This window comes from Aethalodelphis obliquidens, unplaced genomic scaffold (assembly GCF_003676395.1).
Source record: "Aethalodelphis obliquidens isolate GAN/ISIS:26980383/991018 unplaced genomic scaffold, ASM367639v1 scaffold36, whole genome shotgun sequence".
Lineage (NCBI taxonomy): Eukaryota > Metazoa > Chordata > Mammalia > Artiodactyla > Delphinidae > Aethalodelphis > Aethalodelphis obliquidens.
The window spans coordinates 6,829,032-6,844,874 of NW_020837980.1; the positions used below are offsets into that span (position 1 = coordinate 6,829,032).

The 15,843-nt window shown below is 34.8% G+C and overlaps 1 protein-coding gene across 4 annotated transcripts in view; it reads left to right on the forward strand.

Annotated features, from left to right (window-relative positions):
* The window catches only part of ITPR2 (inositol 1,4,5-trisphosphate receptor type 2), a 526,334-nt gene that overhangs the window by 430,163 nt on the left and 80,328 nt on the right, over window positions 1–15,843 (forward strand). For all 4 annotated transcript variants that reach the window (XM_027129402.1, XM_027129406.1, XM_027129405.1 and 1 more), the window contains 3 exons: window positions 65–240; window positions 11,398–11,562; window positions 14,817–15,012. In XM_027129402.1, coding sequence (XP_026985203.1) covers window positions 65–240; window positions 11,398–11,562; window positions 14,817–15,012 — 537 coding nt within the window. The remainder of the gene's footprint in view (window positions 1–64; window positions 241–11,397; window positions 11,563–14,816; window positions 15,013–15,843) is intronic.

The following is a 15,843-nucleotide window of genomic DNA, read 5'->3' on the forward strand; positions in this document are numbered from 1 at the left end:
TTATATAAAGTAGACTGTTCTAGTTTTGTTCTTAGTAAAAATAAACTCCTTCCACATTTTACAGGTACACTTTCACCATTGTTCTCGGTTCTGCTTTGGATAGCAGTTGCAGTCTGCACATCTATGCTGTTTTTCTTCTCCAAGCCTGTGGGTATTCGGCCATTTCTTGTGTCAGTAATGCTCAGATCAATATATACAATAGGTCTTGGACCTACATTAATACTTCTTGGTGCAGCTAATGTAAGTATTTTACTTAGCTTTCTACTGTTCTGGATGAATTAAAAGTGTACTAAATATAAAACTGTAACTCTATCCTTTAACTCTGTACATACAGTAAATTCTAATTCATTGTGAGTCCGAGTTAGTCAGAGTTTAACTTGTACCTTTTTTATTGACTTTTGAGAGAAAGGAAAAATGGTAAGTGAGGGGCTTCCCTGGTGGCTCAGTGGTTGGGTTCGTGCCCCAGTCCGGGAGTATCCCGCATGCCGCGGAGCGGCTCGGCCCGATGGCCATGGCCGCTGGGCCTGCGCGTCTGGAGCCTGTGCTCCGCGGCGGGAGGGGCCGCAACAGTGAGGGGCCCGCGTACCGCAAAAAAAAAAAAAAAAAAAAATGGCAAGTGAAAATTTGATATATTTAAGATGGTAACATTTGGGGCATGACCCAGCTCTGCAGTCAATTTAATCCAATTCAGTTTTAATGCCTTTGGCATCCTATATGGGCAGCTATTGACAAAATTAACTCTGAGCCACTGTTAACATCCTAAAGTAACTTCTAAATCATCCGAGAAAGATTAAATTATATTCAGCAGAATTTTGGAAGTCAATAATACCTTTTATAAAATGACCAAAAGAAAAGGGTTGCTGTAAGAGAAATTATGAAGTTGGACTCTTTTTATGAGAACAAAACCTATTAACTTGTGAAAGGCATAGATGAGACTTTTTTTCCACTAATTTTTTTTTTTAATTTTGAAATATTAGAACAAGGGCATACATTTCACAACTTGAGCTAAGTAAGTTTAGAATAAGTAAGCCAGACTGCTATTGCAAATAGCAGTAATTTTGCCCAAGAGATAAAATTTTAAAGGGACTAGACAACTTTTTGTATGGCACAGCTAAAAAGGGATATTAGGAAATGGTAAATCACCAGGTTGATGAAAGAACATGTGGCAGGTAAATAAATCTTGCTAATATGTCTGCTCAATAGCTAAGCACTTCCTATATTTTTTACTGGGTTTCTAACATAATATCCTATATTCTGGTGTCTGTATATCTGTATCTGGTATCTCCCCTACTACATTATACAGTTCATAAGACTAATGATTGATCATTCAATGTCTGGAACATCATTGGTATTCAACAAATATTTCTTAATTAAATTAACTAATGAATGAGTGAAAGATTATCTTTGTATTCTTATACATTTACAGTGCCTTGCACATAAAAAACAGGTGGCAAATATATATTGAAAATGAATAAATGAAATAATCAACCAAACTTTTGAGAACTATAAAGCCAAGCTATTATGGCCAAATCTATGTTTCTGACCCCTATTATAATATTACATATAATATTATACATTATAATATTATAATTCTTCAAAAACTGGACATGATATATATGACAGATATATACATATATATGTCATGGATACATATATATACATATATATATATGTGACAGATATATTTATATGTTTATATATATTAAATGATTACATTCAGGTCACCAAATTACCAATTATTCCTCAATCATTGTGAATAAAGGGAAGTGTACTATACATACAAAGGGCTCTATCAGTAAAGAATTCTGTAAAGTACCAAACATGTTATTCTGTAAGTTTCTTGAGGGCAGGGGTTGTCACATTCATAGATATAATCCTGTCTACCTCACTCACTCCCTACCCCATTTTTCTCCACCTTAATGCCTAGCACTTAAACATTCAAAAATTGTTTACATGAACTGAACTAGTACTTTCGGTGCTTTGGAAATAAGCTAATTTTGCGAAATTTCCAACCGAGTGAATTAAGGAATCTTCATGAATTTATCTGATTTTTTCTAAGCCTATTACTGCATCCAGCTTCTTATTTTTTCTTTAAAAAATACATTGACGATCGAACCCAATTATTTGAAGAAACAAATAATATTTCTAAACTGATAACTGATCCTCAATAAGACATTAATCCAAGTGAGAAAATCCAAATTTGATAAATGAAATAATAGCTAGACAGAATTAGACCAAAATAACAGCATTTATTGGGTCTCTGTTATCTAATAGACAATGGTAATAATAGGAGATTTGTGGTTCTTGCCATCCAGAAGCTTTAAGGATATTTAAAGAGGTATGGAATAACATTTTAAAATCTATTGGGAAAGCCAAAAACATTGGGAGAATTTTTCTTTTGCCCCTCATGGGACAGGATAAAAAGATAACTTCTGCCTGGTTTGGTGAGAATAGTTCCACTATAAGTAATGACTATTCATCACCAGAGGGCAGACAGCAGAAGCAAGAAGAGCTACAATCCTGCAGCCTATGGAATGAAAACTACATTCACAGAAAGACAGACAAAATGAAAAGGCAGAGGAATATATACCAGATGAAAGAAAAAGATAAAACACCAGAAAACCAATTAAATGAAGTGGAAATAGGCAACCTTCCCGAAAAAGAATTCAGAATAATGATAGTGAAGACGATCCAGGATGTAAGAAAAAAAATGAAGGCAAAGATTGAGAAGATGCAAGAAATGTTTAACAAAGACCTAGAAGAATTAAAGAACAAACACCTAGAAGAATTAAAGAACAAACACCTAGAAGAATTAAAGAACAAACACCTAGAAGAATTAAAGAACAAACAAACAGAGATGAACAATACAATAACTGAAATGAAAAATGCACTAGAAGGGAATCAATAGCAGAATAACTGAGGCAGAAGAATGCATAAGTGACCTGGAAGACAGAACAATGGAAATCACTGCCATGGAACAGAGTAGAGAAAAAAGAATGAAAAGAAATGAAGACAGCCTAAGAGACCTCTAGGACAACATTAAATGCACCAACATCCAATGCACCAACATTCGCATTATTGGGGTTCCAGAAGGAGAAGAGAGAGATACAGAACCTGAGAAAATATTTGAAGAGATCATAGTTGAAAACTTCCCTAATATCAGAAATGAAATAGCCACCCAAGTCCAGGAAGCACAGAGAGTCCCAGGCAGCATAAACCCAAGGAGAACCACACCGAGACACATAGTAATCAAATTGACAAAAATTAAAGACAAAGACAAATTATTAAAAGCAAAAAGGGAAAAATGACAAATTACATACAAGGGAACTCCCATAAGATTAACAGCTGATTTCTCAGCAGAAAATATACAAGCCAGAAGGGAGTGGCATGATATATTTAAAGTGATGAAAGGGAAGAACCTACAACCAAGATTACTCTACCCAGCTAGGATCTCATTCAGATTCGATGGAGAAATCAAAAGCTTTACAGGCAAGCAAAAGCTAAGAGAATTCAGCACCACCAAACCGGCTCTACAAAAAATGCTAAAGGAACTTCTCTAAGTGGGAAACACAAGAGAAGAAAAGGACCTACAAAAACAAACCCAAAACAATTAAGAAAATAGTCATAGGAACATACATATCAATAATTACCTTACACGTGAATGGATTAAATGCTCCAACCAAAAGACACAGGCTCGCTGAATGGATGCAAAAGCAAGACCCATGTATATGCTGTCTACAAGAGACCCACTTCAGACCTAGGGACACATACAGACTGAAACTGAGTGGATGGAAAAAGATTTTCCATGCAAATGGAAATCAAAAGAAATCTGGAGTAGCAATACTCGTATCAGATAAAATAGACTTTAAAATAAAGAATGTTACAAGAGACAAGGAAGGACACTACATAATGATCAAGGGATCAATCCAAGAAGAAGATATAATGATTATAAATATATATGTACCCAACATAGGAGCACCTCAATACATAAGGCAAATAAATGCTAACAGCTATAAAAGAGGAAATCGACAGTAACACAATAATAGTGGGGGACTTTAACACCTCATTTACACCAATGGACAGATCATCCAGACACAATATTAATAAGGAAACACAAGCTTTAAATGACACAATAGACCATATAGATTTAATTTATATTTATAGGACATTCCATCTGAAAACAGCAGATTACACTTTCTTCTCAGATGCAAACAGAAGTCCAGGACCAGATGGCTTCACAGGTGAATTCTATCAAACATTTAGAGAAGAGCTAACACCCATCCTTCTCAAACTCTTCCAAAAAATTGCAGAGGAAGGAACACTCCCAAACTCTTTCTACGAGGCACCATCACCCTGATACTAAAACCAGACAAAGATACTACAAAAAAAGAAAATTACAGACCAATGTCACTGATGAATGTAGATGCAAAAATCCTCAACAAAATACTAGCAAACAGAATCCAACAACACATTAAAAGGATCATACTCCATGATCAAGTGGGATTTATCCCAGGTATGCAAAGATTCTTCAGTATACGGAAATCTATGAATGTGATACACCATATTAACAAATTGAAGAATGAAAACCATGTGATCATCTCAATAGATGCAGAAAAGTCTTTTGACAAAATTCAACACCTACTTATGATAAAAACTCTCCAGAAAGTGGGATAGAGGGAACCTCCTACCTCAACATAATAAAGGCCATATGCGACAATCCCACAGCCAACGTCATTCTCAATGGTGAAAAACTGAAAGCATTTCCACTAAGAACAGGAACAAGACAAGGATGTCCACTCTTGCCACTCTTATTCAACATAGTTTTGGAAGTCCTAGCCAAAGCAATCAGAGAAGAAAAAAAAAATAAAAGGAATCCAAGTTGGAAAAGAAGTAAAACTGTCACTGTTTGCAGATGACATGATACTATACATAACTAATCCTAAAGATGCCATCAGAAAACTACTAGAGCTAATCAATGAATTTGGTAAAGTTTCAGGATACAAAATTAATGCACAGAAATCTCTTGCATTCCTATACTCTAAAAAGGAAAGATCAGAAAGAGAAATTAAGGAAACAATCCCATTCACCACTGCAACAAAAAGAATAAAACACCTAGGAATAAACCTACCTAAGAGGTAAAAGACCTATACTCAGAAAAACATAATACACTGATGAAAGATATCAAAGATGACAAACAGTTGGAGAGATATGGCATTTCGTGGATTGGAAGAATCAATATTCTGAAAATGACTATACTACCCAAAGCAATCTACAGATTCAATGCAATCCCTATCAAATTACCAATGGCATTTTTTAACAGAACTAGAACAAAAAATCTTAAAATTTGTATGGAGACACAAAAGGCCCCGAACAGCCAAAGCAATCTTGAGGGAAAAAAACAGAGCTGGAGGAATCAGACTCCCTGACTTCAGACCATACTATAAAGCTACAGTCATCAAGACAATATGGTACTGGCACAGAAACAGAAATATAGATCAATGGAAGAAGATAGATAGCCCAGAGATAAACCCATGCACCTATGGTCAACTAATCTATGACAAAGGAGGCAAGGATATACAATGGAGAAGACAGTCTCTTCAATGAGTGGTGCCTGGAAAACTGGACAGCTACATGTAAAAGAGTGAAATTAGAACACTCCCTAACACCATACACAAAAATAAACTCAAAATGGATTAAGGACCTAAATGTATTAGAACACTCCCTAACACCGTACACAAATATAAACTCAAAATGAATTAAAGACCTAAATGTAAGACTGGACACTATAAAACTCTTAGAGGAAACCATAGGAAGAACACTCTTTGACATAAATCACAGCAAGATCTTTTTTGACCCACCTCCTAGAGTAATGGAAATAAAAACAAAAATAAACAAATGGGACCTAATGAAACTTAAAAGCTTTTACACAGCAAAGGAAACCATAAACAAGATGAAAACACAACCCTCAGAATGGGAGAAAATATTTGCAAACAAAGCAACGGACAAAGGATTAATCTCCAAAAAATATAAACAGCTCATGCAGCTCAATATTAAAAAAACAAACAACCCAACCAAAAAATGGCCAAAGACCTAAATAGGCATTTCTCCAAAGAAGACATACATATGGCCAAGAGGCACATGAAAAGCTGTTCAACATCACTAATTATTAGAGAAATGCAAATCAAAACTACAATGAGGTATCACTTCACACCAGTTAGAATGGGCATCCTAAGAAAATCTGCAAATGACAAATGCTGGAGAGGGTGTGGAGAAAAGGGAATCCTCTTGTGCTGTTGGTGGGAATGAAACTGATACAGCCACTATGAAGAACAGTATGGAGCTTCCTTAAGAAGCTAAATATAGAACTACCATACGACCCAGCAATCCCACTACTGGGCATATACCCTGAGAAGACCATAATTCAAAAAGACACATGCACCCCAGTATTCATTGCAGCACTGTTTACAATAGCCAGGTCATGGAAGCAACCTGAATGCCCACTGACAGATGAATGGATAAAGAAAATATGGTACATATATACAATGGGATATTTCTCAGCCATAAAAAGGAATGATACTGGGTCATTTTTAGAGACATAGATGGACCTAGAGACTGTCATACAGAGTGAAGTTAAGTCAGAAAGAGAAAAACAAATATTGTATATTAATTCATATATGTGGAATCTAGAAAAATGGTACAGATCAACCGGTTTGCAAGGCAAAAATAGAGACACAGATGTAGAGAACAAATGTATGGACACCAAGAGGGCAAAGCGGGGTGGGGGATGGTGGTGGGATGAATTGGGAGATTGGGATTGACATGTATACACTAGTATGTATAAAATGGATTACTAATAAGAACCTGCTGTGTAAAATAAATTAATTAATTTAATTTAATTAAAAAATACTTCATAAGAGCAGCAAGTGTTATACTTTAATTTCTTCCTGAGAAGAAATCTACATGGAGATATAATTTTCTTATTAACTATGTGAATCTGTGGGTAGTCTAATAGCCTTCACAGCATAAAACACTCGTTTGCACAGTCCCCAAATGATACATTATGATCTGCCTGTCCAGGGCATTTTGACCAAAGAAAATATTAGCTTTGATTTGGGACAAATTGAATGGAATAATTGTAATTTTGTTATGATAGATATTGATAGAAGAGTTTTTACCTATAGTTTTGATACTGTACAGATTAATAAAAACATTTTAGCAAATATCATTTACCTTAACGTTTAACATAACAGGCTCATTACAGAACTGTCTATGGTTTACCATTTCCTAGGAGGTAGGAAAAAAAAGAAAACATAAATCAATCATATTTTTCCCTTAGATTTTAACGTATTTATTAATTTACACTTAAAACTTTGCATTGTGTAACAGGTGGAACTATAATTGCTAAAGTGATAGGTATCAGAAACGGAAAAATCGTCTACCTGAGAGTTAAGCCTTAATGAGCATCAGAGTTCCAGACCTTAGGTAAATAGCAAGCCTCTGAATTGCGTTCTTGTCATCAGTGAAATGAAGATATTAAAGCCTAGTCTGTCCTCATCGGGTTGTTGAGAAGATCAGTTCAGAAGATTAGTGTGAAGATTTAGAAAAGAACAATAGTATGATAATGATAGCAATAAAGGCTGCGGTTTACCGGTACCTAATACATGAAGTAGTATTTAATTGTAAAACATTGCTGTCATGATCGTAAAAGTGTTTGTATTTTGGTTCACAGGGACTTGTTTCTGACTCAGTGTCTTTCACAGTGTTAAGCAAATACAGAAAGTCCTTTTTTTGGTAAAGGAATCAAGTGGGAGGAAAAAACCTCAATCTATATTCTGAGCACTTAGTATTATCAGTTTCTGCGTATTATGATGCTACATCTTTATCATCTTTGCTCGTTTCTAAAAAAGTTTGTGTTTAGCTTGCAGCTCGCTTCTCTGTCTTGTCACGGGGGTTACCTCAATATTTGAGTTGTTTTAAAAATTCAAATGTTCTTCTCTGTTATAAAAGCATATCTTATAACCCAGTACAGTTTTCTTCCCACCTCTATGTTACATTTTTAGTTATTGCTAATGAAAATTAACATTATTTTGGCAAATATAAACACATTTTATCAGTTTGGGATCACTTAATATGTTTTCATACCATCAAACTTACTTATAAATCTCATTTTAATAATGATGGTATTAACCAGTTATATGGATGTTATATAATTTATTTAACCATTTCATTAATTCTCATTGTTTAGATTTTTATAATAAATAATACGATAAACACCTGTGAAATATATTGAGTCAAAACATTCATATTCTCGTCCTTTCTTTCTCACACACACACACACACACACTCCCTGTTTTTCATATAATATAATCACTGATCCTCCCACTTCTGATATTCAGTTGCAGAAACAGAAAACTGCCCCAGTGCTGGGAGAATACTAGCATGTGTTGAATTCAGTAAGAGACACTACAGTTTACACCACCCTCGTTTACTGTACTGTTTCGCTGGCAATTTAAAAGATCTCTTGGGTGATTTTGACTACATGACAATTTTGCCTCACACTTTGACTGTAGAACCTTATCCTGCCCAATATGTAACATCACTGAAATGGAGATTTTTGAATCAGATAATCTGATTTTTTAGTAAGAAGGTTGATGAATATATAGTAATATAGTTAAACTGCAGTTTAAGACAATAGATTCAATTTTACTTTTTAATAAATAGTAGACAATCTTTTTTGCTATAATTGTTGGAAAATAAATAGGAACAATGTAAGATGGGGATAGGATTATTGATCAGGGACATAGAACCAAATAAGACAAAAAGGATTATATAAAGGCAGCTATAAATTTCTGTGATCACATAAAATAGCAAACTTTAAGGTACACCACATAGAATTCTAGAGCTGTGAGGCACCTTAAGGCTTATTCCCTTCTAGTCATTTCATTTTAGAAATGAGTGTATACATCCTATAGACACCAGGAGGATTTACCTAAGTAATTAGTGGCAGAGCCAAGACTAGAACTCTGATGGCCCAACTTCTAAGCCAGGGTCTTCCCACTATATTGCACTGTTTAAAAAAAAGTCCTGCAAAGACATATCAATGAAATATAAAGTATCTATGAAAATATTACTATACTGTATAATTAATTTACCTAGTTAAAATTAATGAATTTGTTTTAGTATACATTGATTAACAAATGAACATTCATTTTTCTGTTTTGGAAGACCATCATTTGGATGATGTGTTACTTTTAAAAGGCTGTACAGAGAGCTTACATTGCTGCCGTTTCCCTCCCCCACCTGCCACTTTTCCCCCCAGCCTTCACACAATTTATCCCATTCTCAATGAAAAATATATCAAGGGCAGCTTTGAAGAATAGATGGAGAAAGAAAAAAATATAAGGGACGGTTGTGATCATTTATATCGGTATTTGTGTGCTGACTCGAGGGTCCTTCCAACACCAGTTCAGAAGATGGCCTTTTAACCACCTTGCTCAGTTCCCACACCCCCCGTTTATTGTTGCCCACATGAACGCTTGCCACAGAAGCAATGATCGCCTACGTAATGGTATTGACAAACGAAGGACTGGTTAGACAATGTCAAGTAAGTCATGACATGAAACGGGAGAATGTTTTTGTAACTTCTTCATTTCCATAAATATTCCCAGCTTTCATGGAAAATGCTCAATAAAACTAATTTGCAAATTTCCAGGTCATGCATCAGGAAAAACCAGCGTTCAGGTTTTTTCCTACCCAAATCATTTATACTTACACTTATTTCTTCATGGTATGAATACTTCAAAATTAAAAGACAGCAGTTTCCTTGTTTCTGATCTCTGCAGAAATAGGTGGCTGCCACTACCAGCATTGGCTCCATCAAGAGAAAAGGAGCATATTCGTCAATATGAAGCTTTATGTCAAGGTTCAAAAAAATTAACCTGAAACAAATAAGGCGAATCTTTCTTTTTCATGCAAGAATGGCAGAGGCCCTTTTAGGCAGAAGTGTGTCCTTGCTTTTGCATTATTTGAGAATTGAACTATATTGCTCTTGAGAACCTGAATTCAATGTATCCCTTTTCCTATAAGTATATAGGACTTACAGTTTTCCTGCATAATTTTTTTATGACTCAAATACACAACATTTAAACAATTTGTCTTCAACATATAATTCATCCTTCTGAAAAGTCATAATTTTAATTTTTATTTTTTATAGAACTTCTTATTTCTATTTCATATTGATGATATGGGTGAATGAATTAAACTTGCTTTTGGATAGTAAACATAAAGACATCCATTAATACAGTAGCTATATTTAATAGTAATGTAAAGGTGTGATGATGTAACACTAAATAGTGAAGTAAGACTTTCTATTTAACATTATTCAAGTTAACAAGATGATGAAATTGATAATATCTATTATTGAGAGGATATTTAATTAACATGGGGCAAACTTAGGAAAGGTTTGAAGTTTTTAATTGCTATGTTGTTGACTTGGAAGATACATCCAAGTATTATATTTATTTTAATCTAGGTAGAGAAGTATATTTATATTTTTTATGAATGTAGAGTAAATTAAATACAAAAATAATCTTTAATGGCCTACTTGTTTAAAATAATATTCAGTAGAGAAAGTCCAGGATAAAAAAATCGAGGACAAATCTCTGGATGTTTTCTGAAAATATATTTTTCTATTTCATTTACAGTATAATAATAAAAACATTGCATTATTACTTTTAATATGGAAAATATAATGAGTAATATTTCAAGAGTCATTGTACTAAGGGCTTCATATTCATTAGGAATTATTTAATTCCTTGAAGAGTTCTATGAGGTGGGAATTCCTTTATTCCAGTTTTTTTTTTTTTTTTTTTTTTTTTTTTTGCGGTACGCGGGCCTCTCCCGTTGCGGAGCACAGGCTCCGGACGCGCAGGCTCAGCGGCCATGGCTCACGGGCCCAGCTGCTCCGCGGCATGTGGGATCTTCCCGGACCGGGGCACGAACCCATGTCCCCTGCATCGGCAGGCGGACTCTCAACCACTGCGCCACCAGGGAAGCCCTATTCCAGTTTTTGAGAAGACACAACCGAGGCCTCCAGTTGCATGGCCTAGGTCAGATAATAGCAGTGGGAAGACTAGCATTTAAATTCACGTCTGTCTTGATTTTAGAGCTGCGGCTCTTAATCACTCTTCCTCTCTTTTCCTGGAACTGCAAAGAATACAGGGTTTGTCTCTATGGTGTTTACATGCAGATTTGTAAGCAGTGCTGAAAAATTACAAAATGAGAAATCATAAAAGAAAACCACAGACTTTGTGAATAATAGGTTTTGTCAATGACATGCTGTTTTTGTGAGTTTCAGAACAAATAAGACAGTAAAATCGAATCTTTTCCTCCCTTTAGCTTTGTAATAAAATCGTATTTCTGGTGAGTTTTGTCGGAAATCGTGGCACGTTCACCCGAGGGTACCGAGCGGTCATCCTGGATATGGCCTTTCTCTACCATGTAGCGTATGTCCTGGTTTGCATGCTGGGCCTCTTTGTTCACGAATTCTTCTATAGCTTCCTGGTGAGTACATCTCTATGTGGATAGTCACTGCTGAAAAAAATACATAATGCTGCTGCTTCTTATGCTTCTTCCTTTGATTTTTTTTTTTTTAAGCAGAGTCTGGCATTTAGGACAAATTATGTTATTTTTAGACTTGCCTAGGAAAATCATGCATTATTATTATTTTTAGTCTTTTTCTCTGAGAAACGACGTAGGTGGTACAATTCTTTATTTTATCTCTGAGACCCACCTCTTGACCCAGGCTTTGTATAGCAGGCTGCTTTGGGTTTCAGCCAAGTCATATTTCCCTTAGAGATTCTTCAACAAGAAAAGGGATATACTTTCTTGGTACTGAATTCATTGCATTTATTTATAACAGCAAATATTTTGTGTATCTTTAGAATGGCATATAAATAAAATGAAGGGGAAAGCCAACTTAGCAAAAAGATGATGAGTTGTTTTAAGGGCAGTCTTATAGTTTTAGATTTAATATGTTGTTGTTGTTAAACTGATTTACATATATCTATTCATTAAGTGGATTTTCAGATTTCTTCTAAAGCCGCATTTTGGTTTTGGTTTTGTTTTTTTGCTGGTTATCAGTTTTCCTTCCTACATATATGTTCTGTAGCTATAAACCAGGAGAGGAGTCAATACAAGTATATGGTAATGTTTTGAAACTTAGAGCATTACCAGGTTAGCATCATGATGCCAGAGGAACAATTTATTCATATCTTCAGCTCACAGTTGCTATGCAGAGGAGAACACTACCCAATAAAATAATCCCTGAAAACAAGCTGAAGATCTAAAAACATTATGCTGACCTGGTTTTCTTGGGTCATGAGGGGCAAATTCATTGCCTCCTGCTTCCCTGTGACCTAGCTCACCCATGTAGGAAGATTAAGTAAGAAACTAATTTTCTGTTTACCCTAAAACACTTGAAAGAGCCACAGTGAAGAGCGGATTTGTCCCTTATCAACATAAGGATACAAAATTATCTTCCAGGCAGCTAAGTTAGATTAGTATTCAGCCACTTAAGTTAGATTAGTATTCGGCCATCAAAAGTAGACTTTTTTTTCTGATCCGAGGATCCTAATGAATTCCTTCTTTGCTCTAATTCACCACAAAAATTGCATTTTTTAATATCTGCCTGTGATAGGTAAAGGTCTATTATACCCAGCTCTTTTCCCTGACTGTAATAAATATGTAATATTTATTATGTTTTTGTGCTTCAACCTCCTTGTCTATAAAATGGATAGGGGTAATATGAGAGCCTAGTAATATCAAGACCCATTAAAGAAATAATATGAAAAACATGTGAAATGATACATGTAAATCTTTGTTATTTAAGGAAAGGTTTTTGAAAAAATAAAGGTGTATTTGAATTATTGTATGAGTTATTAATAGTAATGTTACTTTTAATTTATGTTAACCTTAATTTCCAGTTGCATTTTTCTCTCATCTTTTTCAAATCATACAACACTTATGCTAATTTGTTTTCATTGGGTTGGTTATAAAAAGGATATATTCCATTTTCATGTTTAGAGGACTAGAAGAAAATTTTAATGGACATAATGTCAAAATGGTATTTAAATGTATTTTTAAAATATTTTTATGTTTTAAAAAATATATGAATTTGCATTCCCAGTTGTGTCCACAAATGCCAATCTTTTAACCGGTAATAGAAACCACACTCTAGACTTTCCTTTGAGAAATAAACGGAAGGAACCGTTCACCTGTCCAACATCAATACCTTTGCATTCTCAAGATTCTGATTCCATGGGTATGGAATAGGGCCCAGGAATATGCATTTTCATCAAGTATCCTATGGGCTTCTGAAAACTATAAACTTTCATAAACTATCCAGAAATGATCTGGAACCATTTCCAGACCTTTTCTTTAAGTCACTGTTCAGTTAAGGGAAAATCTCCTTTCTGTCAACTAAATGCTTAACTAAGTTAAATAAGCCAGGTCAGTAATTTGGAAGCTGAACTTGCATTACTTAATTTGTCTTTAGGGAAGAATAAGGAATTTGCTTCTAAAGGTTGTATCTCCCTCCAGGAGATAAACAGATAGCAAAATAGTTAAACGTATGTTTTTGTGTTTGACCATCAAAAAACATCAGTGTCCTAAGGTGAGCAAACAAGTTAATATATTTACAGCAATTATTTGCAAGACTATAGTTAAATTGGAAAGTAACTGTATAAGCCTCAAAACTCTGAAAAACAGAGTACAAGGCCCTGGTGTTTCTGAAGGGATGAGCGACACTGGTATTAATCATTTCAACCAGCTCAGAGATTTTAATCACTCCCCATAGATAGCAGAAAACAAACCCCAGTTATTCTAATATCAAAAATACTATTCATTTCTAAACTGATACTTATGCCTTCATTAAAGTAAATGTTAATATTGCTTTTAACCAACTTTTAATAATGAAACATGTAGTTGCGAATGTATAATTTCAACTTTAAATATAGCAATAAATAAAATTGTTCTTAAAGTTGACTGCAGATAGCAAACACATACCTAGATTCTTGACCAGTGCATATGGATTGTCTAGTACTAAACACAAAATGGATAATAACCCATTATCCATAGAGGAAGTGAATTAACACTTGTGAATTATATTTCTCTTTATACTTCTGTTCCCAAAAGCATATACTAAAGTAATAGGTTTTGCCCTCAATCTACCTGTTTAGTAAGAAAGATGTTTGCATTTCTCAAATATTTTAAAATTTCATACCTTTTCTATTTTAGTGGGCTCATAAAATTGAATTCATGTCATTTCACCTCTAATCCCTTGATTAAACAATCCGTGGAATGAATCCTTCAATTATTCATCACTTAGTTCCCTAATTCAGCATTCTCATGTTAGCCATTTTACATATTCTAGAAGCAACTACAGAATATCAGAAAGGCTAAAAATAGGGAATAAGTAGCTAAGTTGGTTATGTATCGTATTACAATTTTTCTAAATTCAAATTTGAAGCTGTGCTATTACCATGTCTTAAAAAATTGATACTACATTGGTTATGAAACCAACAGATGCACATTATATATTGTGTTAGAGTTATCTTTATTGAAAAACAGTTTATTAACACATTCAAACTGGAGAAGAAATACATATTTTGGTTCATTTTTAAGTTGTTACTTATACTGCTATTCTCTCACAGGTAAATTAAAATGGCCTGCATTTGTATTTGTGATTACCTTTGTATTTATTCACCCTTTGCTTCATTGCATTTTTTTCCTTGTTTTTGTTCTCTTTGGTTTTGTAGCTTTTTGATTTAGTATATAGAGAAGAGACTCTGCTCAATGTCATAAAAAGTGTCACACGGAATGGCCGCTCCATTATTCTAACTGCAGTCCTCGCCCTCATCCTTGTCTACCTGTTTTCCATTATTGGATTCCTTTTTCTGAAGGATGACTTCACCATGGAGGTGGATAGGCTGAAAAACAGAACTCCCCTTACAGGTATTGCTGTTACCACTAAATGAGCTTGCTCTGATGGCGGCTCTGACTGGTACATCTCTTGCTAAGAGGATCACAGATGAATGATGATGGAGGCAATGTTTTCTTCCATTCCTTTGAAAACATTTTCTTGTTCACTAAGAGCTCATGAGTGTGAAATACCCCTACGCTGTATGTTAGCTGACAGTGTGCATAGGAAAATCTTCATACAAGAAACGTCACCTGAGCTCAGTCTCAGTACAGAAGTTTCAACAGTGTTGACCGTACTCCCGGGGACGGTTGACAATTTCAGTGCAGGGTAATAATAGCTTTGGGATTCTTTCTCTTGGGGGATGTCTCCCCCAAGAACTTCCAGCATCATTCACAACCATTATTTCATACATGTTTGCTCATAGTACATTATATTACACTTGAATAGTTGGAAAGCATAAATGCTTTGATTTGGAAACCATCAGATAGAAAATATGCTATAGAAAAATGCTCAAAATATTGTCATTAAGGGGCTCTGTCCGTGAATATGTGACTGTCAGAATTTCTGTATGATATTTATTTTTATTGTCTGACTGGTTAGACATCACCCATTTATACTCACTGTGATTCTTGTGGTATGAGGGGTGATTCTTTCCATCTCACTTTGGACTTTTTATTTATTATGCTCCCTAATGGTTTCTTCTTTCCCCCTTTCCTACATTTTGTTGTTTTGGTTAAATTTTGTTCTTAAGTCTCTTTCCTCCTCTCCTGTTTTGCTGCATGGACATCACAGTTCTGCACTTTGCTGATAGTTTCTCTGGGTGATTCCACTGCCTATGGGTTGCAGAGAAGGGAAACCACAAA